Genomic DNA, 24,392 nt, shown 5'->3' with positions numbered 1-24,392 from the left:
CCCCCCCAGGGTATGTTGTTGTTTAGTGCCACTGAGTCACTCAGTGACCCTGTATAGGGTTTCCAAGGAGCAGCTGATGGGTTTGAACTGTGGATCTTGTGGTTTGCAGTCCGGTGCTGATCCTACAGTGCCACACCAGGAGTCCCCAGGGTATAAGGATGGGGGGGGGTCTTTGCTTACCACTACCCCCCCCCCACACACACACACACAATGCAATGTGGTAGGGGAAGAAAATTTGGGGATGGATTGACAAAGGCCTGCCCCCTTCCAAACAACCTTCTCTGCGATGTAGAAACACCGTTTGGAAACAGTCTCCCCATCCTGAAAGCAAGGGAGGGAACGGAAGCCTAAAGTCTTGAATTAGTGTTGGATGTATTCCAGTCTTCAGGCTCCTCACATTGTGCCTGATTTGTGAGCAGTTGCTGGTTACCAATGAACTACCAGCTTGTATTTTCTGAGACCTACAGGCAATTGGTGAGGATGTCTGTAGATGAAGATGAGAGCTGAAAGCTAACCTGCTTATCTTTGAGACCCATCATCCCCAGAGCCTGGTGGGAGGAGGCTGTGGCCTTGGAGGTCCAAGGATTCTGAAGCTGTGTGATAACATGAGGGTTGTTGCCAGTATGGGGAGGAGAGTGTGGGTTCCTGTCAAGGACACAGTAATGTCTGTTCTTGCTCTTTAAGCTGGGTTTGGAAATACAGATATACCAAAAAGAGATATCACCCATGGGCCTGGAAGCCAGGGAAACATAACTTTTAGCCTGGTTCTGTCCAAATTGTGTCACTTTGGGCAAGGTTTCTTACACCCTTCCCCCACCCCACCCCCAGGTCGCAGTGTCCTCACGGTAAAAGGAATGGGTTGAATCACATGGTTTCTAATGACCCTAGCTATGTTGCTGTTAAGTGTTATCCAGTTGGTTCTGACTCATAGTGACCCTGTTTCCAAGGAGCAGCTGGTGGTTTGAACCACTGACCTTGCAGTTAGCAGTCTAGTGCTTATCCTACAGCATTATACCAGGACTATAATGGCCCTATCAGGGGCTCTAAAGTCCTCTGAGCCTGTGCTTCCCAATGTCCCCATGATGTTGGCCCAATGCTGTCTTAGGCATAGGAATCAGAGTGAAAGAAAGAGCTTTTGTTTAGAAGGTTCGGCAGTATAGCAAACTGTGTTTATGGCATGGAACATGGAACTATCCCCAAACCACCTCCTTCGCCACCATTGGTCCCTTTCCCCAAAACTAAGTAATGCTCTCCTATATTACAAGTCCAATCAGTATTACCCCCACAAAGGAGCTTATGTGTGTCCTGGGATGTGGGTTACTGGACTTAATGTAGGTTATGAGAGGGGAGCAGTGTGATTGGTTAACATACAAAGAGGAGGAGGGATTTGATTGCTTGATTTGGTTGGTCTGAGGGAGAGTTCTAGAAATAAGGAGTCATCAGGATAATCCTGAGTGGGAGGTGAGGCAAGATTTATAGGAAGAGATTTTTAAAGGAGGCAGGAGGCAAGGGATTCCATCTTTGGGGAGGAGGTAAATAGGGAAAGGAGTAGAGGTGATCTTGGTGGACATTTTTTCCCCCCTGGGGCCTCAACAAAGCCTTTTTCTCTCCACCTATTCAGAATTACCACCTAGTCCCAAATTTCTCTCTGGGCAAGTGGCAGGAAGACTTGAGCAGAAGGAAGAAAGGGGTGGTTTTTATTACCTTGAGAGAAAGAACCTGACGTTTTCTAGTGGAGCTTCCCATGTATTTGTATTTATGGTTGTATAGGTACGTAAGGTGATCTCGGTGGCTTTGTAGGAAAAGCACTGGACTGTGAATCACAAAGTCTGTGGTTCAAGCCCACCAGCTGCTTCTCTGGAGAAAGATGAAGCTTTCTGCTCCTACCAAGATTTACAGCCTTCAAAATCCTATCTATACAGGGTTACTGCAAGTCAGAACTGACTCGATAGCACTTAACAACAACATGGCTGCAGAGGGGTGACTGGGGCAGCAGTGTGGAGCTCTTGGCTCTACATGCCCTTCCCCTGGCCTTGGGGTAGTAAGCAGCAGTGTCAGGAGGGGGTTGAGCCCTGGGGAGTTTTCTTGTCTGGAGAATGGTGATGATCAAGGGATTGCAGAGGTCTTGTGGAGGCAGGAGGGTCCCTGAGGGGTATCCTTCCATTTTTAAACTCCCCTCCAGAAGTCTTCTTTCCTGTGTTTGAGTCCCTGGGGGAACTCACTGAAGGGTTCCTGAGTTGGTGATTATGACTGGTGAGGTTAGAGCAGGTGGATTTGGGATATCTGGGAGCTGGTGGGAGAAAGAGGGGGTCTCTCCATAATGGGCAGGTAACTTGGGAGATGGGATTTATGGAAAGGGGACTAGGGGTCCTTCACTTCCAGGGTCTATGTGAAGAGCAGGAGAGAAGAAATGCTTGTGTAAGGAAGGGGTTGTGAGGGGGTCAGGTGTTTGTGTGATGTGGGAAGGCAGGGGAATGGGGGAGCTCTGATCCACCTGTTGGGTCTCCTTTTTCTGTAGGGTAATGAAGCTGGAAGCAGGCTGTGGTATAGCCACTCCAGAAGTGCCTAAGCCTGAAAAGGATGTCGTGCCAGATGCGGAACCACAGGAGGCCGGGGCCAAGTCTCTGTCCAGATCAGGACTTGAGGCCCATGCTGAGGAGAGCTTAGGAGACCAGCCATCAGGGCCTGAAGCCAAAGCCAACTCCCTGGGGGCCAAACCCAAGTCTGAACCAGGGCTTGAGGCTGAGGCTGAACCCCTAGCGGCTGGGTCAGGGTCTGAGGCTGAGGCTGAGCCGTTGGACTTCGTGGTGGCCACTGAACGGGAGTTTGAGGAGGTGCTAGCCATCTCGGGGGGCATCTACGGCGGCCTTGACTACCTTCCCAGCCGCTACCACAGCTGGCTCCGGGATCCCAATCGCACGGTGGTGCTGGCCAAGCGCAATGGAGGAGTGGTGAGAGCCCCGGGGCGGGACCACGACGAAAAGGGATGAAGCAAATGTGGGTGCATGGATCTTAGGTAGGAGAGGGGAGAGTCTCTCTGCAGCCCTAATCTGGTTGCTGAGGAAATAGAATTTGCTTTGGCACCAAAGTGTAGGGCATGTGGATCCAGGGGCTAGACCGCTAAGGGTGGGTGAGGGGGCAGGGAGAACTCCCAATAGCCAAGGGACCGACCCGGGTGAGAGCCTGAGGCTGGAGGACCCGACCTGTGTTAGGACTTTCTGGGAGCTGGAGCATAAAAGGAGAGCAGGTAATGTGTTGGGCTGGGGTGAGAGCAGCCAGAGTGAAGTCAGGAACTTTAGAATAGACGGATCCCTAACACAAAAAGGTTTAAATGGGAAGAGCAGGACGAGCTATGGTATCGGCTCCCGAGTGGGGCCAAGAGCTAGACAGGCACCGTGGGCAGTACCAGGGGGCGTGAAAAGATCCTGAGGGCGGAGCCAAGGCCAGGGGAAGTGGCAAGCGGTCAGTGACTTGGTTCAAGGCTGGAGCATCCCAAGAGTGGAAGACGTTCTGCGGCTCTGGAACCCGAGACACGAGTGCTGAGCAGTGCTCCGTGGGCAGGCCTCCGGCTCTGGTCTGGCGTCCAGGGTGGTGACGACGGAGTGCTCACCGTGTGGGAAGAGGCGAGCCTTGTGTACTGAGAACCCTGTCAGGGCAGAGGCGGGAAGGGGGCCCCCTAACGGCCTGGGTCCGCAGATCGCGCTGGAGTCCGTGCACGTGATCGACGCTGGGGAGACGGCGCTGGTGGAGGGGCTGCGCGTGGCGCCCTGGGAGCGCGGCAAGGGCGTGGCTGGGCTGCTGCAGCGCTTCTGCTCGCAGCTGGTCAAGCGCCAGCACCCGGGGATCAAGGTGGCACGGCTTACCCGAGACGACCAGCTGGGCCCCCGGGAGCTGAAAAAATACCGCCTAATCACCAAACAGGTGAGATGGCCCGCAGAGCTCCACTCGATCGCCAGGCCTTCCCCTACTCCCACCCTGCCCCCAGCCAATCTTGAGCTTCCTGTCCCGGCCCTTCAAAGTGGGCGGGCCCTGGAGTCATGCCTTGGGACTGGTAGTCTTCATTCTCGTAAGCCCTCCTCCTATGGGAAATCCAGCAGCTCCCTACCCACAGCCTTCAAGCCCTCAGACATTGCTACCCCAGAGATCTGGAGGGCCCAGGAATCCGAATGCCGTAACCCTGCCTCCCCACGTCCATCTGGCCTCTTCAGGAACCCAAGCATCCGAATATCAGCCATGCCCACCCCTCACCCCCACACCTCCTATGGAGGAAATCTGCTGCCTGCATTGCCTACACCCACAGCTCTCTATCTCGCTACAACTCCTTGCTGGTCTCGCCTCTCCTCGGAAATCCAGGCCGTTAGGACGCCTTGCTCCATGCTACCTTCGGGGACCCAGATTTTCACACACCCCACTCAGGCCCGCATGGGTCTGTTTTCCCGAAGGGTCAGGTTGTGCCTGAGTGTGGCAGTAAGGAAGCCAAGAGGCGCGGGCACGCGACCCTCCTGCCGTCCACCCGGCTCTCACTCGTGCCCCCCGCAGGGCATCCTTTTGGTCCGATTCAACGCGACGGCGCTGCTGACGGGGCTGGGCGCGCGGCTGGCGGCGCTGCGGGCCTCTGGCACCTTCTCGCCCCTGCCCACCGAAGCAGTATCCGAGGCAGGTGGCGACGTGGCGCGCCTCCTACTTTCGCCCTTGGTACAGCAAGAAGTGCTTCCAGGCGGGACCATCATCCAGGACTGGCAGCCCTATCGGCCGAGCGAGAGCAACCTTCGCCTGCTGGCTGCCAAGGGCCTAGAGTGGCGCGTGGACAGCCGCGCGCGCCCGCGGGTGCTCACGCTGTGCACGCGCCCCTTCCCCATCCCGCACGGTGGTGACGGCACGTGGCGCTATCTCAACATCGATGCCTTTGGCAGCGATGGCGCGCAGGTGCAGAGCCAGCTGCTGTGGCACCTGCAGCGTCAAGCCCCGCGCCTCGCCGGCCTCAACGTCATGTGTCAGCTTTTTCTGGCGCCCCAGCTGTGGTCACAGCTGGCTGACTTCTGCCAGGCTGGCCTGGGGCTCGAGCTGGTCAAGGGTTACACGGAACAGTACCTGCTGGAGGCGGACATCTGAGGCCTCCTTTCTAGGCGGAGGGAAGGAGGGCGAGAAGAGAAGCACTTTATTCCCAGCTCCTCCCGCAGGCCCCCTGCCATGTCAAGCTTTCCCCTCCCCCTCTGCCTTCAGTCCAGTGCCCTGACTCCCGCGCCACCGCAGGCCCTTCGCCACTTCCTTGCCTTCTCCGGTCGGTCCTCTTAACCAGTCATCTTGCCTCCAGCGCCCCCGGCTGCCGTGGCCACGTCCTGAACTGGACTGCCAGGTTTAGGGGAGCTCTTTGGGCTGCTGTTGTTCACCCTCTCCCTTGTCCCGCCACAGGCTTCAGAGTCTCTCCCTGCTTGTCACCCCGGCCTGGGAGTCAACTCTCCCCTTCCCGGCTTCTCCTTGTGTTTCCCTATATCTTCGTGATGGGAGCAAGGAGAAGTGTGTGCAATACCCAACACCTGCCAGGAGCTCGGTTTCTCAATAAAAGCAACTTTTCTTCCTTCGCCCTTTCTCAAGCATTCAGAACTGTCCCAGCGCTGCGCCCCTCAGCTTGTGCCTCCTCTTCCCCCTCCTGTTTGTTCCCCACGTCTTCCTGAGCCACCCGACACTTAGCTCCTCAGTGCCCTTTTTCCGCCCTTCTGTTTTCCTCTCCTGTGCTCCCCTCATCCCTCGCCCTGTGTGCAATACTGAAAGATCCTGCAAATGAAATATATTTATAATACCCCGCCGCTTGGCCCCCTGTTTACACTCTGGTGATGCGCTTTCTTGAGACTGCCCCTCTAGCTGGGAGTTCCTCCAAGTTTGCATGATGTTACTATCTCACAGCTCCCTCCCTAACGCCCCCAAACCACCAGGGGGTTCTGGCTGGAGAGTTTGGTACAGTGGAGGGCAGGTCCCTCAACCAGGGGTGGGGGCTGTCTCCTGGTTCCAACCAGGCTGCCTTATAGTGTGACTGGAACCCCCCAACCCCAGATATTTCTGGACACTCCTTCCTTCCTTTGGATCTTGGATTCTTTTAGACTTTGAGTGTCTTTTATTTAAATGCAAATAGTAACTGCTGCGTTTGCATAGCGCTGTCTTTGATACTGGTGTCTCAGAAAGATCAAAGTGACTTCTAAGTCACCCTAGTAGCTTCTTCACGTGCCCAGAACATGCCCCAGAGCCTCACTCCGTGTGACGATGAACTTGTTGGACAATGTACAGTTGTTCGCTAGCACAGGGCTAGCTGGTAATGGAATTGAGAAAGTGGTCATAGGAGGGCGCCAGGAGGTGGAAGAAAGTAGGCAACGAAGACAGTGACTGCTTCATCACTTTCTCCAGTTCCGGTGGGCTGCTGTACTGCTCCGCCTTTACTGCCTCGCACGCGCGCCTAGTCATGCTGCCGCCTTCCCTGTCACTTTGACCGTGGCTCTATTGCAATAAAACAAACCCTTTGCCCACTCTCTGTGTCTCTTTTTCTTATTGGGGATCGTTGAACAGCATCATCTTCCCCCCTTCCCCGCACAGCCTGTATTAGAGATCTCTAAGCCCCGTGGCAAAGGGACTAATGACTTATTGGGGGAAGGGGGGACGCGAAGGAGAGCTGCTGGTCGTTGTACGCTCCTACTCCCACCCTAGTTTAGCGGCCGGAAGAAGCCACTGCTCTGAACCGAATCTCCCCACCTTGCCCTGGGCCTCGCTTTCCCCTGGACCTGGGAGTCTGCTGTTTGCCAAATCTTGTGGGTTCTTCGTCACCTTTCCAAGTTTCACTTTGCTTCCAGAACCAGCCTTCCACAGTCCCGGGATCCAAACGTCTAATCCTAGCTCTGGACTAGCTCTTTGGCCAGCACTCGCCTTCCCCACTCCGGGATGGGCACCGCGTGGTGGTGGAGGTGGGGGTGGGGGCGGGAGTCGAAAAAAGGGTGGCAGGGACCTGGGCTCCGCCCCCGGGAGCGGAGATTGCGAGCCGCAGAGACTGCACTTCCTAAAAGTAACACGCGGGGGCGCCAGGACCTGTGCTGACGGGAGCAAGGCAGCGCAAGGTGGTTTCCATCCGTGTGTGACTGTGTCCATGGGCGTCTTTGTGTGTCTGCGTTTCTGTCCATGTGCGTACGAGGCAGAGGGTGTCAGGGTGGGAGATACTTGAAACAATGTGTGGTGTACCCCCAAAGCAGGGATCCCACTTATTTTTGTTTGTATTTATGAGGACGATGCTTGATAAGGTACTATGTATGTGTGGATGGGGAGAGAGGCAGGCGACTTGTATGTGTCGCCGCGTGTGCACAGCGCAGCCTGACTCCTAGAAATCGCGAATGAAGGTTTTTAAGTCGCATTCCTTGAGGGTTTGGATTCCCGTCCTGCCACCCGGTAAAAGAAATGAGGACTCTCCATGTGACTCTCCATTCCCCTGGTCACATCCTCAGAATAGGTCTGGATGACTCTGTCCGGCTAGGTGTGACATTGTGTTTGTGTGAGTGGGTGTGTCTCAGAATCTTAGTGTAACTGTACGGTGGTAGTGTGTATGTGTTTGCCAGGTTGGTGATGGAGGGACTGGTTTAGCACACCATTTCCTTGCTCTGGTGAGTTTGTGGACACCACCTTCGTGATGTGTGAGTTTATTTTCTTTCCCCAGTCTCTCCAGTAGTTGTCTCTCTTGGTGTCTCTCCCCATCTCTGTCTGTTTTCCGGTGACTCATCTTTGCGGTTTTGCCCTCCCCCGGCTTGCTGGGTCTCCCCTCCCCCATTCAGAATGGGTGGGGGTCTGCGATACTGGAACATAACGATTGAAGACCAGGGTGAGCTCCCTTTCCAGACACCCTTCTTGGTTTCCAGAACCCAGCAGCTACCCCCAGCCCACTCCCCAGTCTCCTTCCCAGAACTCTCCATCCTACAAACTGGGGTGGACAAAGGGGATAGGGCAAGAATGCATTTTCAAGGGGGTGCTTTAGCATCTTCTTTTAGTTCAAAGTGGAGACCCCTACCCCTCTAATAAAGTGCCCCTCCCTGCCTTTCCCCCCCTAGCGCTGACGCAATGAAAGGCTGCAGAGGTGAGTCACCAGTGGGGGGGAGGAAGTGGGGGGATGCTGAGCTGCTGGAGGGGCCCCAAGCCCCTTGCCTCTTTTTCCCAACCCTTCTTAGAGAAAAGACCCAGCGCTGTGCTCCCCTTCCCAGGTTTTTCCAAATTAGCTTAGTTTATTACTCTGCCAGGAAACGACGTCTCCTGCTACCCTCTTGGAGAGATGGGCGATTCAGAAACAAAGAAAGAGATGGATTCAAGCAACAGAACTCAGAGCAAGCACCAGGCGTCCCCTCTAGGCCCCATCTTAGCTCTGTTTTTTTCTAGATTTCTCTCTGTGTTTCTCTTTCCTTTCTGCTGTCTCCCTCCTTTCCCCAATTCTAGGAGTGTGCCCCCAGTCCAGCTCTATTCCAGAAGCACCTAGAGGCAGCATGATATGAAGGGCACAGTGAATCCCAGGGAGATGGGGGTGGGTGAATGAGCTGATCCAGGTAAGAAACTGATGGAGACAGAAGCAGATCCAGAGATGCAAACACCTTGCAGGCATGATGGGGCAGGATCCAGATTGTAGAATCACCAAGCCTATTGCTTGGTGTCCCATACTTTTACCTGGATCCCCTCTTCTTTTCATTGAGTTTTCTATTACTTCATTCTTCTTGGGATATCTATTTCTGAGAGTTTCTCTGGGCCTTTAGACTTGGGTGGAGGGAGGAAAAGGATGGGGAAGAATGGGAGAGCTCTCTGGAAACAAGCAGGGAGGACTCAGAACATGAGGGGTCTGAGGGGCTTGAGTATTGAGGCTCTATTGCACAAAGATCTAGAGATAGAGGTAAAGGGTGGGGGCAGAAAAGATCAAAGACACATGGAAGTACAAATAACCACTTTACATAGGCAGACTGGAAAGGCACATCAAAGGAAAAACACAGACATCTACACACATCCATACTCACATACACCGAGCACGCAACAAGTCAGGCATCCTTTTCAGACGCACCAGCAGATGCCAAGAATTGGGTGCAAAAACTCCCAACCACATGATATACAGGCACTCAGAATGGGTAAGAACACACACATACTCACAGTTAGAACCAGACATCTGCAAATAGGCAAAAATACAGCTACACAGATTGGAGGAAAGGATTGTATATTTCATTTGGAAACATTACCATCCCATCCACTACTGATGTACCTGATTAAATACACAACTGCCCTCCCCGCTTCCCCCCCCATGTCCTTTCTCTTTCCTCTGTATCTTCTCATCTCTGTACTGTACACACACAACCACACATGCACCCGCATGTGTATGCACACTCAGGTGCACGCATACCCACACAGGCGTACAGGCATACAGTTTCTCTAGATGCCTCTTGTCATCTCTTCTTCTTCGGTCTCTGTCTCTGCCCAATCAGCCTTTCAGTCTGCCCTCCTGACTCCCTCTCAGCTTCCATTTCTCTGATGGCTTCCCCTCCCCCTCTCCAGATGTCTGAGCCATCTCCCTCTGATTCATCCTCCTCAGGAAGGTAACGTGACCCCCTCCCCATTCCACCAGGCTCTCAGTCACCAGGCTGGGAAGGTAAAGGAGATGGGGAGGGAGAGAAAGAGGAGAGCTGGCTGGGAGAAAGGGGGGGCATGTTGTGGGGGTGAGGCACTGCGGCAGGGTCTCCTGCCCCCTCCTCTCCCTCCTTTCTCTGACATCTCTACAGTCATCTTGGTTCTCAGACTTTTTCTCCTTTAGCTCATTCCCTTTACCTGTTTCAGATTCCTTTTTTTCTTCCCCTCCCCTTCCCCCATCTTTCTCTCCTCTCTCTCTTCCCCATCTCTTTCCCTGCAGAGCTGATGGGCTTTCTGGGAAAGTCAAACCACTGATGGGAGCGAAAAGCCACTGCTGGTTATAGAGGGAAAGCACGTGAGAGAGAGAGAGAGAGAGAGAGAGAGAGAGAGAAAGAGAGAGAGAGAGAGAGTGAGAGAGAGAATACATGAGTGAGTGAGTGTGTGTGTGTGTGTGTGTGTGTGTGTGTGTGTGTGTGTGTGTGTGGAGAGGAGGGAAGTGGAGGGGAGATGGGCAGGAAGAGATGACGAAGTGGGGAAAGAGACTCATTCCAAAGTGTCCCTGGGCCCCGGACAGACACCTTCACCTCAGGTCTTGGTTTCCTGAGTGCCCTGTGTGTGCCACAAGCAGCCTGTGTCTGCAATCTTTGTGTGTCTCGTGTGTCATTATCACGTCTTCCTTTCCCTGTTCACGCCCCTGCACCTTTTTGACTGCACTGCAGCCCCCTCCAGCCTCCTTCCCTCCCCTTCATTCCTGCAGTGTACGCTCCCCTTGCTTACCTCTGCCCCCTCCCCATTTCCGTCCCCCCTACCATTCCCGCCTCCCCCTCACCCCCCACTCCCGCCCACGGCTGGTCTCCCTTCACCGGACCCGACTCGCAGATAGATTCTCTTTGCGCAATCTGTGCGTCATCGCCCCCACCCCTCCCCCGGAATCTCTAGTTGCCCAAGCCCCCAGCCCCAACCCCTCTGACAGGAGATACGGACGAAGGGTCTGGGGGCAGAGAAGGACGTTCTCTGACGTTGTAGCCCCTCCTTCAAATCTTTTCTTTAAGCATGGGAAAGCTGAAGTTGACTCACCCCCCCCACCTGCGCAACCCCCTCCCCACCTGATATGTTCTCGCCCTCCAAATGTCCTTGGGGGGGGAGAGCTGCGGAAAGGAAAGAAGTAGGAGGGTGGACAGAGGTGGGCTGAAAAGGGGCACAGCGGGGGCACTAACATACGCTGCAGTCAGTCGGACGGACACACCTTTTTCTTCAGGCACGCACCTGCTGAGAACAGGCACGACCCAAAGGCACATATATCCTCAGTCTTTCCCCTTCCTCTCTAGACCCTTCCCGGTGGGGATTACCACAGCCGGATCCACCCATCTGACCCAGCCCTAGGCCAGCACCCTGCACCGCAGATCCGAGGACAGCGCCTGTAGGCGCACAGATCCATTCCTCCTCGGGTTCACGCTGTCCTTGGGCATGTTCCCCAAGGACCGACCGCGCGCAGTTGGGAGCTAGGTAGCCGGGTCCCCATCCCGGCTTTCGAGCCCTTATCTTCTCCCTCCCCAGTGAGAATCTCCGTCTGTTGTCCAGTTAAATGCTGGGAAGGTCTCCTTCATATTCCGCTCAGCTGTGCTGGCTCTAGCGGCTGCAAGTCGCTCGGTAACCCACCCTTCCCGCCTTCCGGGGCCTCTGCAGCCACCCTTCCATTCACTCTCCCATTCATTCATTCATCCTTTTCTCCTCGTCCCTCCTTCATTCATTCATAGCCCCCTGCCCCGCCCGCCTCGGCATTTCATTCATTCATTCATTCATTCATTTCCCTGCGCTCGCCTAGCGCACGCCCCTCCAGTCGAGAGCCTCAACACGCAGGCGCGAGCCGGAGAGGAGCGCACCCTCCAATCGCTGGGTGCCCGCCCGCTACCCCATGAATGAACATTGACGTCAGTGGGGCGGGGCGCACCCACGTGACTGGGCGCGCTCCCCTTTATAAGGCTGAGGCGGCGCGGGCGCTGTCCAGCGTGCTGAAGTCGGAGCCAGAGAGCCGCGCGGACCCAGCTGAGCCCAGCCCGCTGGACGTCAGACTTCGACCGTCGCTCGTATCCCATCCACCCACCGTTCGGAGCCAGGGGAAGGCGGACGCGTCCCGGTCTTCCCCTGTCCCTACCCCACCCCGAACCTCCTTTCCATCTCCCGCGTCGTGACACCAGCTGGTAAATACTCCACTGTCCGTTTCTCAAACCCTCAGCAGCGTGGGCGTGAGGGAGGGTTCTCTTTCCTCCAGGATGGGGGTATTGAAAACACAGCGGGGAGCCCCTGGTAAGGACTCCTGGTAAATGGGGGAGTTCTTAGCTTGCTGGAGTCGCCCACGCATCTTCGGGGAGTCCTACAGGGCGGGAGCAGAGATTTTTCCCTCTTTCCTTGCTGCTAAGTACGTGGGCGCTGGCAGTGTGACGGCTCAGGGAAGGGGGCGAGTAAGAATTAGGAGAGCAAGGGTTGCGGGCGTCCCTTTCCAATTTACACGATTCAGGAGACCTGCACAAGCTCCTAAACGTCCCTCCTCTGGGTAAGGTTGGGGGAATCAGGGAAACCCTGGATTTCCTGCTTAAATGTGGGGGAAGGGAATATAGAATCAGAGAGCAGGGAATTCCTACAGAAAGCTTTTCTTTTTTGACCTTTTCTCTTTTCACAGTCTCTGGAAGCCCCCTTGTCATGAAATCTCCCCAGCTCCCAGCTGCTGCCCTCTTTTGCTTCCTTCTATTGATCAGGGGGCTGGGAGCAGCACCCCCGGGACGCCCTGAGGCGCAGTTACCTCCTTTCAGCTCAGACCATAAAGAGTCGGTAGCTGGGGGCACAGTGCCCGGGTCAAAGGATGGCAACACCCCAGAGGTCCGAGCGGCTCGGAACTCCGAGACGCAGGACGAAGGAGAGCTTTTCCAGGGCGTGGATCCCCGGGCGCTGGCCGCGGTACTGCTGCAGGTACTCGACCGTCCAGCCTCGCCCCCAGCGCCAGGCGGCTCCCAGCAGGGACCAGCAGAAGAAGCAGCAGAATCTCTGCTGACCGAAACCGTGCGCAGCCAGACCCACAGCCTCCCGGTTCCAGAAACTCAAGCGCCCCCGGTCCCGCCTCGCCCCCAGACTCAGGAGGAGAGTGGTCCCGAGGAGGGCTATCCTACGGAGGAGCTCGAGGCTTTAGCGTCCCTTCTCCAGGAACTGCGAGATTTCAGTCCGAGCAACACTAAGCGCCAGCAAGAAACGGCGGCTGCCGAGACGGAAACCCGCACGCACACGCTGACCCGCGTCAACCTGGAAAGCCCCGGGCCTGAGCGCGTGTGGCGCGCTTCCTGGGGAGAGTTCCAGGCGCGCGTCCCCGAGCGCGCGCCCCTGTCGCCCCCGGGCGCTCCACAATTTCAGGCGCATATGCCCGAGAGTGGGTCCCTGTCCCAAGCCCACCGGTTCGGGGAAGGAGTGCCTTCCCCTAAAACACACCTGGGCGAGGCACTGGCACCCCTGTCCAAGGCGTACCAAGGCCTGGGAGCATCCTTCCCTAAGGCGCACCGGCCGGAGAGCTCACTGCTGGGCGGCTCCGAGGCGGGGGACCGCCTTTTACAGCAAGGACTAGCGCAGGTGGAGGCCGGGCGACGGCAGGCGGAGGCCACGCGGCAGGCGGCGGCACAGGAGGAGCGGCTGGCCGACCTAGCCTCCGACCTGCTGCTCCAGTATTTGCTGCAGGGCGGGGCTCGGCAGCACGGCCTCGGGGGTCGGGGGCTGCAGGAGGAGGAGGAGCGAGCGAGTCAGAGGGCGGAGGAGGAAGCGGAGCAGGAGAGGCGCGGCGGGGAGGACAGGGAGGAGGTAGAGGATGAGGAGGCGGCGGAGGCGGAGGCAGAGGCGGAGGAGGCGGAGAGGGCGCGGCAGAATGCGCTTCTGTTCGCTGAGGAGGAGGACGGGGAAGCCGGAGCGGAGGACAAGCGCTCCCAGGAGGAGACGCCGGGCCACCGGCGGAAGGAGGCTGAGGGGGCAGAGGAGGGCGGGGAGGAGGAGGACGACGATGAGGAGATGGACCCACAGACCATCGATAGCCTCATAGAGCTGTCCACCAAACTGCACTTGCCAGCCGACGATGTGGTCAGCATCATAGAGGAGGTGGAGGAGAAGCGGAAGCGGAAGAAGAACGCCCCCCCTGAGCCGGTGCCGCCCCCCCGTGACGCGCCGGCCCCCACTCATGTCCGTTCCCCACAGCCCCCGCCCCCTGCCCCTGCTCATGACGAGCTGCCCGAGTGGAACGAGGTGCTCCCACCATGGGATCGGGAGGACGAAGTGTATTTCCCGGGCCCCTACCATCCTTTTCCCAACTACATCCGGCCGCGGACACTGCAACCACCAGCCTCCTCGCGACGCCGCCACTACCATCACGCCCTGCCGCCTCCGCGCCACTCTCTGGGCCGGGAGGCAGAGGCCCAGGCTCGGCGCGCGCAGGAGGCGGCGGAGGCGGAGGAGCGCCAGCTGCAGGAGCAGGAAGAGCTGGAGAATTACATTGAGCACGTGCTGCTCCGGCGCCCGTGACCTGGCCAGGCCCGCGTGCCGCTACTGCCCCTCCGTGTCTCCCCCTCTCCCCTCTCGATGTTTGCATGCGCCCCGGCCCCGCCCTCCCTCCTTCGCCCGCGGGCCCGCCCCAGGGCTGTGCCAAGACCTGTCTTACTGTCTTACCTCTTCCTGGATCCGAAGCCCAAACTCCCAAACTTAACTAGCGGGTGACCTGGGGCCAGCCCAGGCGGGCGGGCGAGGTGGTTTTTGCGAATCCCCTCTCCCACCAGTCGGGACGTCCCCGTCAACACCGGGAAAAGCAGTGTGAAGACGTGTGTCTGTCCCTTTAGGCTTCCTGTGGACCTCCCCCGCCTCCAGATTGCTGTGAATTGATCCCTTCTTTCCCTTCTCTGTTGTAAATACCCCTCACGGAGGAAATAGTTTTGCTAAGAAATAAAAGTGACTATTTTATTAGGACTTTGTTTTCCATTTTTCACCCGTCCCCTTGGGCCGGCTTGGTCCTTCACAAGGGGGGGAGGTGATGGGGGCAAAAGTCAGGACACTATCTGCCGCCTCCTCCCCATCTCAACCAAAGCAGACTTAAGGGGTGGAATCACTTCTTGGGTATTTAGGGGTAGCAAACAGCTCACATCCATTCAAAAACCCTAAACTGCACTTCCAGCTAAGGGAAGGGGTAGTTTAAAAAGACGTCTTTTCCCAGGGCTTAGCAGAACCATGGGGGTGGGGATAGGGGTTGGAGTAGGGCATTCTGAGACACCTGAGTCACTTGGGCAGGTCTGGATAGCTGTCTCCACAGCCCCTGTCCCATCTCACCTACCCTCTCCCTTCACTAATCCCTAAACTCCTTGGTCCTGGTGGACTGAGAACCACAGGTTGACAGTTCAAACCCACCAGCTGCTCCTCAGAAACCCTCTACAGGGTGGCTATGAGTCAGAACCCACTCCATGGAACAACATATACTTGACAAGGAGTCTTCATGGTGGCTGTAGGAGGCAGACTGAGCTGACCACAGGGTTAGCAGTTGAAACCTACCAGGCGCTCTGGGAGATGGCTTTCTGCTCCTTGGAAACCCTATACAGGCTCCTTGTAAGTCAGAGTCACTGTGATGCGGCTTTCTGCTCCTGTCAAGATTTAAAGCTGTGGAAACCTTATGGAAGGTCCTTCTGAGTCGGGATGGAGCAGCGGATTTGGTTTTTGGTTTGGAAAGGAGCAGCTGGCAGCCCAAACACACTGGTTTTAGCCTTTTTAAAAACCTTTTTTCTTAGCATGTTGTTGTTAAGTGCCACCAAATTGGTTCTGACCCATAGCGACCCTGTAAAGGGTCTCCAAGCAGTTGGTGAGCTTGAACCGCCGACCTTGCATTTCAAACCAACTTTACGGTCCAGCACATTAGGCCACAGCGCCACGCCAGGGCTACTTTCTTAGAATGTTGTTGTTGTTAAGTGCTGTTGAGTTGATTCTGACCCATAGCGACCCTGTATAGATAGGGTTTCCAAGGAGCAGCTGGTGAGCTTGAACCACCAACCTTGCAGTTCAAACGACTTTGCAGTCTGACGCATTAGCCCACAGCGCCACACCAGGACTCCTTTCTTAGAATGTTGTTGTTGTTAAGTACCATGGAGTCGGTTCCGACTCATAGCGACCCTGTACAGGGTTTCTGAGGCTGTAAATCTTTATGGGAGCAGAAAGCCTCATCTTTCTCCCGTGGAACTGCTGGTAGTTTCGAACTGCTGATCTTGCAGTTGGCAGCCCGACTCATAACCAGAGCTACTAGAGCTCCTTTTCTTAGAATAGTGGGTTGGACTATGTCCTTGAACTACAGATTCCCCACCCCGTAGCAGAACTGAGGTGAATGAAACTCTCCACAAGGAAGCATGACCCCCCCTTTGGGAGCAACTGCAGCCCAGGGAGCTAGAGAGGCAGTGAGTACACAACTCTGTCTGTGGAAGGCCTGCTTCCTCCCAAATACAGGACATTTGTTAGCCCAGTTCAGTATAAATTTCAGATAATAAATAAGGAGCTCTGGTAGTGTAGTGGTTACGAGTTGGGCTCTTAATGTCAAGGTCAACAGTTTGAAACTACCAGCTGTTCCACTGGTTCAAGATAAGGCTTTCTGCTCCCATGGAGAGTTACAGCCTTGGAAACCCTATGTAAGGTCGCTCTGAGTCAGAACCGACTCCACAGCACACATCCTCTACCACCCAGGTTTTTGTAGAAGACGTTGCAAGAGAGACACGTATCCTAAGGAGAGCACTCATTCATTGTTCACCTGAAATTCATATTTCACTAAGTGTCTCTTTGTTTAATTGGTTTTAAAGGAACTGAGACTTGGCAATCCTTATGGGGGAAGAGGTGAACAAATAAACAATGTTGGCCTCGGACTGATCCCAGAAGCTCTGCCTTCCTCCACAGAGTCCAAGGAAGGCAGAGTCCAGAAAGGCTTTTCCTTTTATTTCAGAAGAAAGGACAAAATAAAGTCAGACACTTCCCCCAGCACGCCCCGCCCCCCCAACCCCTTAGCTCCTGCCTCTACCCAGTGCAAGGTGGGAGGAAGGGACAGGGTCTGGTCTCCTACAGAGCTCTGCTCTCCCCCAGCCCTCCCTTCCCTCAAGGTGGCAAGGCTAGCAAAAACTGAACTCTGCTGTTCCTTCCCAGACACAGGACACAGGCCCCATTGCAGCCAGAGAGAGGGGGCAGGTGAGGGCAAGGCCTTCCTCCCCCAGGCAGAGAGGTTGCACTGGCTGCTGGAAGTGGGTAGAGGTAGGTTAGAGGGGGTAAGGAAGGAGAAGAGCCCTGAAAACTGTTTCCCTACAACCTGACATATTTATATATTTACAGTTGGAAGGGAGGGAAAAAGTCTGAGATAATATTCGTTCATCAAAGGCAGGATATAAGATCCAAACAGCATCCTCATCACAAAGTCACAATGACACTTTCCTACCTCCTAGCTCCTTCAGCCTCAGGGGAAACGGAAAACAGGAGGTGGGGGTGAAAGGGAAGGGGGCATGTTGAGGGTCCTGAGCCTACAGCTCACTTGTGAGGTGAGGCAGCAGAGGAGGGGCAGCCAGCCCCCCCCGGAGAAACGGGCCCAGAGAGACGACAAACACCAGCAGCTCTAGTCCTGTCTCTCCAGCAGCCCCAGATCCCAGGCGGACGCTAGGCCAGACCCATCTCCTCCAGCACACTGCGTGGGGACTCGTCCTCCTAAGGGAGAGGCAGAGGGTGACACGAAGATACCAGGAGTGGGGAGGGGGGAGTGAGGGAGTAGGCAAGACATCAGCAAGCCACCATGAGGAAGGCGCCAGAGCAGGGAAGCTGAAACACACACAGACACAGACACACACACACACATGCGCGCGCAGCAGCGGGGAGAGAGGATTCCTCCCAGGGAGTTTACCAGCCTCCCAGGAAGACCTTCCAGAGCCAAGCGTGTGGCAGGGCCAGGGGGCCTGGGATCAGTCCATCACTCCCCAGAGCACTGAGCCGGAGTTTAGTGACAGGGGCTAGCCTCCTTCCCTGAGGGAGCAGGAGTCTGGGGGGTAGAGCATGTGAAACTGCAAATGGGGGTGGCAGATGGTTGAGTTCTCCCTTTCAGAGTGGGGACCAGGGTTAAGGGTGGGCTTCAGGTTGCCAAGGAAAGGTGAACCTGGCCACAGAGGCCTGAGTCATTAGGATCTAATACAAGCACTAGTAAGAGGGGTGGGCACGTGTGCCAAGACACATGTGTGTGTACACATGTGTGCGTGTGTGTGTGAGAGAGAGAGACAACGGGAGAGACAGGAGACAGTCAGAGACAGGAAGCTGGACCAGTGGGGAACCAAGTTCAGCTCTGTCTCTCCTCCTGCAGAGAGGAGCCCCCCCAGCTCTCCCCCTCCTCAGAGCCGGCTCAGGCTGGCTTGCTCTTCACTGCAGATTCCGGTGACTCATCTCCCTGCACCAAGTCTCAGCAGTGGTACAGCAGAGAGGGGGCAGGCAGTAATGGGGTGAGGGTGAGGTGGGCGGCAGATGGCAGGGAGAACCAGAAGAGCTGGGCATCCTCTACCCAGCCTCAAATCCCCACAGCCTTATAAGTGTGTGTGTGTGTGTGTGTGTGTGTGTGCATGCGTGTGCGTGTAAGAAACCTTCGCCAATGTTCTGAGCAACCTTTGACACCAAAAGAGGTGTGGAACCAAAATGATTTGGTTGGGACAAGAGTCTTGCGGGGAAGGAGCCTAGACTCACGGGAGAACGGGCGCAAGCAGGCTGTCTGCCACCCCTACCCCCATCCCATATTGTCAGGACTTGAGGGAAATCTGGCCAGCTGGGTGGGGGCAGGTGCCACAGGGAGGGAGGGCACTGTCCACCACCTGCACGGTGCTTCCCCACTTCTTCATGGGCCCCGGTCCCTACCTCCTGCAGCAGGTCGGCCTGCTCAATAGCCTTCAGGACACTCTTCTTGGAGGTGTCCTGGACATCACCACCCATCAGAAACTCATCCAAGATGAAGTAGGCCTTCTCGAAGTTGAAGATGATGTCTAGCTCACACACCTGGGGAAGAGGGAGGAAGGGCAAAGTTGAGGTGTGTTCCCACTCCTACCTCTCTCTACCCCAGCCCCCTCTACTTCTTTTCTCATGCCCTAGCTTCCTCCCTGGGGTTCTTGCCCCAGGTCCTAGGCTTCCCAACCCTCAGCCCTTAGTAGTTGGTTCTACTTTTTCTTCGCCTTCATGTGCCTCTTTTCCATGACCATGAAATGCCAGCTGCCCCAGTCTACCCTTGTCTAGGATTCCTATTGTCTTTCTTCCGATTCTCCTCCCCTGCAACAAATCTGCAACATTGTTCCCCCCAGTAGCTGCACTAAGAGAGAAAGCTGGGCTTCTGGACAATTGAGTGGAAGTCTTGAGTTCCAAGCAGGGTTATATCACTAACCAGCTGGCTGTACATGTCGTTTAAGATCTCTGCACCAAACATGAAGGTAACACTTACTTATCAGAAGCGGGGCAAAGCAAGCAGGAGAACAACAAGAATGCACTTAGAAAATTGTTAAGTGGGATGCAAATCTCTTGTTATGGATTTACTACAACTCTCCAAAACGAGCTCAGGTAGCGTAGTGGTTACGAATGGGGCTAGGGCTGCGAACCTCAGGGTCAGCGGTTCGAAACTACCAGCTGTTCCACGGGAGAAAGATGTGGCTTTCTGCTCCCATAAAGATTTCCAGCCTCGGAAACCTTGTACAGACTCGCTGAGTCAGAACCGACTCCACGGCACGTAACCACCACCAGCACCATTGCCACACCACTACTCTCCATGGATGATTTGAGTCATCTACCGATGCTGTTAGGTTCTGGCTCATAGTGACTCTATGTATAAGAAGATGAAATGCTGTCTGCTCTCCACCATCCTCAAAATTGTTACTACGTCGGAGCCCATTGGTGCAGCCACTGTGCCCATCCAGCTCGTTGATGGTCGCTAACCCTGATGTCTTTCCATACGGACTGGTCTCTCCTGACCGCATGTCTAAAGTACATACCCTGTGGTAGTTATGGTGGTTATGTGCCGTGGAGTCGGTTCTGACTCACAGCAACCCTGTACAGGCTTTCCGAGGCTGTAAATCTTTACCGGAGCAGAAAGCCTCATCTTTCTCCCGAGGAATGGCTGGTAGTTTCAAACTGCTGACCATGAGGCTAGCAGGCCCATTCATAACCACTATGGTACTTATTCTAGAATCTGTTAACGAGATCCGTTCATTCAGAAACTTTGGGTGGGGCCCAGGCATCAATATTTTCTAAGAGCTCTCCTAAAAGATTCCAGGATGTAGCCAGGGTCATGAAGTCCTGAACGAATTTAAACATAGCCTCTGTCCGAGTGTGAGATGTCGGAGCTGAGCTATATGTGGAGATTAATAGTGACAGATTCTGGCCCAAACCCCCTGCCAGGGCTGATTAACGGTCATTGCTAATAGGCTTAAGGCTTAAAGAGGGAGATTAATTATTGGGCTCACTTTTCCAACTTCACCTTTCCCGTGTTCCAGGCAAGAAAGGCCCCGGAGTTGGAAGAAGTGGGGATTGTTGGATAAGGAAACTGGAGTGAGTGAGGAGACTTACACTGCCAAAGTACTTGTCCAAGAGTTCCACATATCGGTGGATTAGCTCCAGGGTGATGAGCTCATTGTCCTGGCCCTCGATGGCACAGCAGAAGTAGAGGCTGGCGTATCTGGGGAGAGGGGTACACAAGGCATAACTGGAAGGGTTGCTTCAAGGCCCAAGCCACCTGAGAAATTGCCTGTTTCTCCTCATTCCCAACTCCTCTGCCTCCTATTGCTCTCTTACACACACTGATCAAGATATGTGCCTTTTCCTTCTTGCCCTCTGACCTGTTCAGTTTGAGTCAGCAAAATATGAGCCAAGGAACTCATCTACTTAGATAAGGAAACAGAAAGGCTGTGTGTGTTGGGAAAATAAGAATGCAGGGGGGATGCACAATAGGCCAGATGGGGCCTCTGCTGGCAGAGACATGCGCATGAGGCGGATGGATGGCTGAAGCCAACCAAGTGCGGAACAAGAGATTCTTCAAGGGGAGTTTGGCAGTCAGGGAAAGGAGTTAATCATTGACTTTCAGATGGCCTCAGCTCCCAGCTTTCCGTGACCTCAGGAGCTCCTTACTTCTAGCATCTCGTTTCTTTAACCTATTGCCAAATTCTAATCAAGCAGAATCCAGGCAGCTCTGATAGTAGGTAAGGTGTCACCTCTTATAGACGACTTTCAGGTCCCTCCACTCCAGGAAGCTGCACATCTTGGGCTTGCGAGCTAGAACAACCTGCATGAGTTCCCGAACCATCTTCTTCCGCTCCTTGTCCGACGTGGCCAGGTACCACTTCTGCAGCCGCAGTTTCCCCTGCCGGCTGAACAGCAGCATAAATCGCATCTGGGGGTGGGGGAACAGAGCTGAGGGTCAGAGATTTGGTTCTCTGAGCGTCTTTCATCTACAAATACACAGTCTCAAATTCACCCCATCTAATTCGTGTCCACTCACAGAATATCATTATTGGGAATTCCCACCAGAACGAAGGTACTTATCCCTCTGAGAGAAGTCAGACTTTGTTTGTCATTTGGGTTCAAGTCCTGACGCTAGTATTTAGGTATGGCCTTGGGCAAATGACTTAGTGTCTGGGCCTCTATTTCTTTATCTGTAAGATGGAGATCATGAAGTGTCTACCTCACAGAGTTGTTAAGGGCTGTCAAATTGGTTCTGACCATAGTGGCCCTGTACAGGATTTCCCGGGTGCTGGTAGGCTAATGTACTGGACCGCAAGGTCGGTAGTACAAACTCATCAGCCACTCCTCGGTCGGTATGAGTCTGAACTGACTCACAGCACCTAACAACAACAACAACAAATCTTTATGAGAGCAAAAAGCTTCATGTTTCTCCGGCAGAGCAGTTGGTAGGTTTGAACTGCCAACCTTGTGGTTAACCTACAGCGCCACCAGTGTTCCCTTACAAAGTTGTTGTTTTGCTTTTGAGTCAGTTCCAACTCTTAGCGACCCTGTATAGGGCTTCCAAGGAGCTGCTGGTGGGTTGGAACTACTGACCAATGTTTATCCTACAGCGCCAGACCAGGAGTCCTACAAAGTTGTTAAGAGGGATTAAGTGAATTATATGCAACAGTGCATGACAAGCACTTTAGCAGCGTGCTAAATACTCTAAATAATACTCTTATCTGCTGCTTCCTAACCATGTTTTCCAAGCCCCAAACCATTGAGTAGATCCAAAGCTGCAAATATTTATGGATCAGAATACCTCTTATTTCTTCCTCAGAGCAGCTGGTGGGCTTGACCTGCAGACCTTGTGGTTAGCAGTCTAATGTTTACCCAACAGTGCCTTGGGTAAGTGAAATGCATAGCAAAGGACAAGAAGCCTCTCTCTGTCCATCAGCACTGTGAAATTGGGTATTTTGTCCCTGAAGAGGCTAGCTGGACTTTGCACTTCATCCTCACCAGGAGTCCTTTCCGATGTCCCAAACACCCTGCCCTACCTAGCACGTGATATTGGGATCCCTAAATTCCACCCTCTTCTCTCCACACTTAGGAGACAGGTGGCCTGGTTTCTTACTTAGCAGCGCTTTATTTGAAGGCGCCAGGTGACTCTCTCTCTTTCTGGGTCTTTCAGTTAGGACACAGCCACATGTCTGTGCAGCTCGGAGCAAGCTGGGAAGAGTGGGTTCGCTACCCTTGCATCTCCAACTTCCCAGTTCCGGGGTGCGCCGCCACCTCCGGCCACCTTCTGGAGTCATCTCCTTCTCCCAGCAGCTCTCCTCTCCTCTTGGTCGGCGAACACGACCAAGTCTGGAATTCCTGAGTGTAAGGCACCAAACCATACACCCACTGCCGTGCGGGAGTCAATTCCGACTCCCAGCGACCCTTCTGGAAAAGCACGAACTTCCCCATAGGGTTTCCAAGACTAGAAATCTTCAGAAGTAGATCGCCCCATCTTTCCCACTCCAAGGCTTCCTTGCTATATGGCACGGTAACCCGGAATTCAAGGTCAGGAAAGAACCAGGCTTTTCGGTGGAAGTGCTGATAGGGTGGCAGGAGGGGAAAGAGGGGCGCCCGGGAGCCAAACGGCGCTGGGATGGCCGAGCAGGAAGAAGGAAGGCCTGGGTTCCGGAAAGAGAATGGGAAGCGGAACGCAAAGCACCAGAGGCGGGGACCCCAAAACCTGGGTCCCTTAGAGCAAACCTCAAGCCCACTGGTATTGCCTGTCTCACTCAGGCGGCAGGGGAGCCCCACGACACCTGGCGGTAGGACGGGGCCTCCTCGGACCCGGAAACTGCCTCCCACACCCGTTCGGTTCTCTCCCGCTGACGAGGACCCCTGTCTGGGGCTACTCGGGACCAGGAAGTCTCGATGGCCAGCGGCCCCCCGACCCCAATCACTGGCTCGCTCCCTCCACGAGCACGCCTGCGCCCCTATCTAGACTGCGGTCGACTTCCTGGCGGCAGAGTCGGGACCCCTCGGATCCAGACCCGATCTTCTCCCGACTCGGGCCAGTCCCGCCAGTGCAGCCGTCCGCTCGTCAGCCCCTAAGGCCCCGCAAACGCGCCTGCTCCCCGCCCCTTCTCGCGAAAGCCATGCCCAGCAATAGCTCCCCAGGCCGCTCGCCCACCCGCCCGAAGGAGTGAGGGCCTCGGAGGACGCCAGGGAAGCGAAGGCGGCTCAGACCCCGAGCGGCCCCCAAGGACCCCCGCAGGTGCAGCCCACGCCCCTCAGTTTCCCCCTCCCCTCCCTCTTCGCACATCCTACCATCCTGCAGCCTCCGGCTCGTTGCGTCCCTCTTCGGCCACCGTAGGCGCCAGTTCTCTTCGCCTTCTTTTCTTTCCCTCCCTCTCGGGTTGAAACCCCGCCTCGTCCCGCCCAGGCTGGGAGGCCTCTGCCTTTCGTACTGCGCAGGCGCCAGCGCCGTGGGGCGCGGGGGCGGGGCTGGAGGCGGAGAAGCGGGAGCCATGGCAACCAGGTCCTTGACTTCAGCTTTGAGTAGCTCTGTAGTCGTCATGGTAACAAGGCTGTGTGGTGGGCTGGTTGGTTGAAGGATTCGGGAGGAAGACAATGAATGAGTCCTCGAGCTTTGGAACCTTGGGGGGAAAAGGCGGGAAAAGGCGTGAGAGGTGTTTGAGACCATGATTGGAGCTTGTGAGGAAGCCAGAACTAAGGGAACGGGTCAAGCGGGTTCCAACTCACAGCGACCCTGTAGGGTTTCCGAGGAGCACCTTAACGTTCAAAGCGACCTTGAGGTCGCGTTCTTATCCTATGACGCCACACCTGGTGGGAGCTAGATGTAGGGGAAGAGGAATAATCTGAGGACAAAGCTCAAAAATAAGTATATTGAGAATCTACTAGGCGCAACACTGTCTAGTTGTTGTTTAGTGCCATCTAGTCGGTTCTTACTCATAGCCACCCAGTATAGGGTTTCCAAGCAGTGACTGGTGAGTTTGAACGGCCCGCCCCCCTGTGGTTCAAATTAGAGTGACAGACACGTGAGGGCGATGATGAAAAGAGAAACAGGGTGATCTTAAAAGAGATACAATGACCCAGAGCAAAGAAGAGTGAAGAAAGTTCAAAATGCAATGAATAACTCATTAAAAGGACTAATGGACCAAATGACCCTGAGACCAGGATTGGTGCCCGGTCCCCATTGCTGATCATTCTGAAAGAGATCACAATAGGAGATCCTGAATACACTGGGAGAAAAATGTGGACCACAA

At 55.0% G+C, this 24,392-nt stretch overlaps 3 protein-coding genes across 3 annotated transcripts; 2 read left to right on the top strand and 1 right to left on the bottom strand.

Moving 5' to 3' along the window:
• Positions 1–2,522: 2,522 nt before the first annotated feature.
• Positions 2,523–5,112, top strand: NAT16 (N-acetyltransferase 16 (GCN5-related, putative)). The gene is made up of 4 exons (XM_006859659.1): positions 2,523–2,609; positions 2,724–2,951; positions 3,697–3,921; positions 4,540–5,112. The coding sequence occupies exons 1-4, from the start codon at positions 2,523–2,525 to the stop codon at positions 5,110–5,112; spliced, it is 1,113 nt and encodes a 370-aa protein (XP_006859721.1).
• A 6,538-nt stretch (positions 5,113–11,650) lies between these two features.
• VGF (VGF nerve growth factor inducible) lies at positions 11,651–14,175 on the top strand. Its single transcript, XM_006859658.1, has 2 exons — positions 11,651–11,825; positions 12,305–14,175. The coding sequence occupies exon 2, from the start codon at positions 12,325–12,327 to the stop codon at positions 14,173–14,175; it is 1,851 nt and encodes a 616-aa protein (XP_006859720.1). The 5' UTR covers positions 11,651–11,825; positions 12,305–12,324.
• Positions 14,176–17,312: 3,137 nt separating this feature from the next.
• AP1S1 (adaptor-related protein complex 1, sigma 1 subunit) lies at positions 17,313–23,529 on the bottom strand. The gene is made up of 5 exons (XM_006859657.1): positions 23,434–23,529; positions 20,880–21,058; positions 20,239–20,347; positions 18,547–18,684; positions 17,313–17,361 (listed from the first exon to the last, which is right to left on the bottom strand). Exons 1-5 carry the CDS (start codon positions 23,434–23,436, stop codon positions 17,314–17,316), a joined length of 477 nt encoding a protein of 158 aa, XP_006859719.1. The 5' UTR covers positions 23,437–23,529; the 3' UTR covers position 17,313.
• Between the last annotated feature and the right edge of the window lie 863 nt (positions 23,530–24,392).

The sequence above is a fragment of the Chrysochloris asiatica genome, unplaced genomic scaffold, assembly GCF_000296735.1.
Source record: "Chrysochloris asiatica unplaced genomic scaffold, ChrAsi1.0 scaffold00034, whole genome shotgun sequence".
NCBI lineage: Eukaryota > Metazoa > Chordata > Mammalia > Afrosoricida > Chrysochloridae > Chrysochloris > Chrysochloris asiatica.
This window is presented reverse-complemented; position numbering and strand designations above follow the sequence as displayed.

Bases quoted from the DNA above. Each gene is read 5' to 3' on its own strand.
- NAT16 (XM_006859659.1), top strand. From the start codon at position 2,523: ATGAAGCTGGAAGCAGGCTGTGGTATAGCCACTCCAGAAGTGCCTAAG. The intron at 2,610-2,723 runs GCCGGGGCCAAG...GCCAAACCCAAG, and splicing joins CAGATGCGGAACCACAGGAG to TCTGAACCAGGGCTTGAGGC. The intron at 3,922-4,539 runs GTGAGATGGCCC...TGCCCCCCGCAG, and splicing joins ACCGCCTAATCACCAAACAG to GGCATCCTTTTGGTCCGATT.
- VGF (XM_006859658.1), top strand. From the start codon at position 12,325: ATGAAATCTCCCCAGCTCCCAGCTGCTGCCCTCTTTTGCTTCCTTCTA.
- AP1S1 (XM_006859657.1), bottom strand. The intron at 20,348-20,879 runs GTGACACCTTAC...CCCTCTCCCCAG, and splicing joins CTGAAAGTCGTCTATAAGAG to ATACGCCAGCCTCTACTTCT. The intron at 17,362-18,546 runs GTAGGGACCGGG...CCTCTCCCTTAG, and splicing joins AGGCCGACCTGCTGCAGGAG to GAGGACGAGTCCCCACGCAG.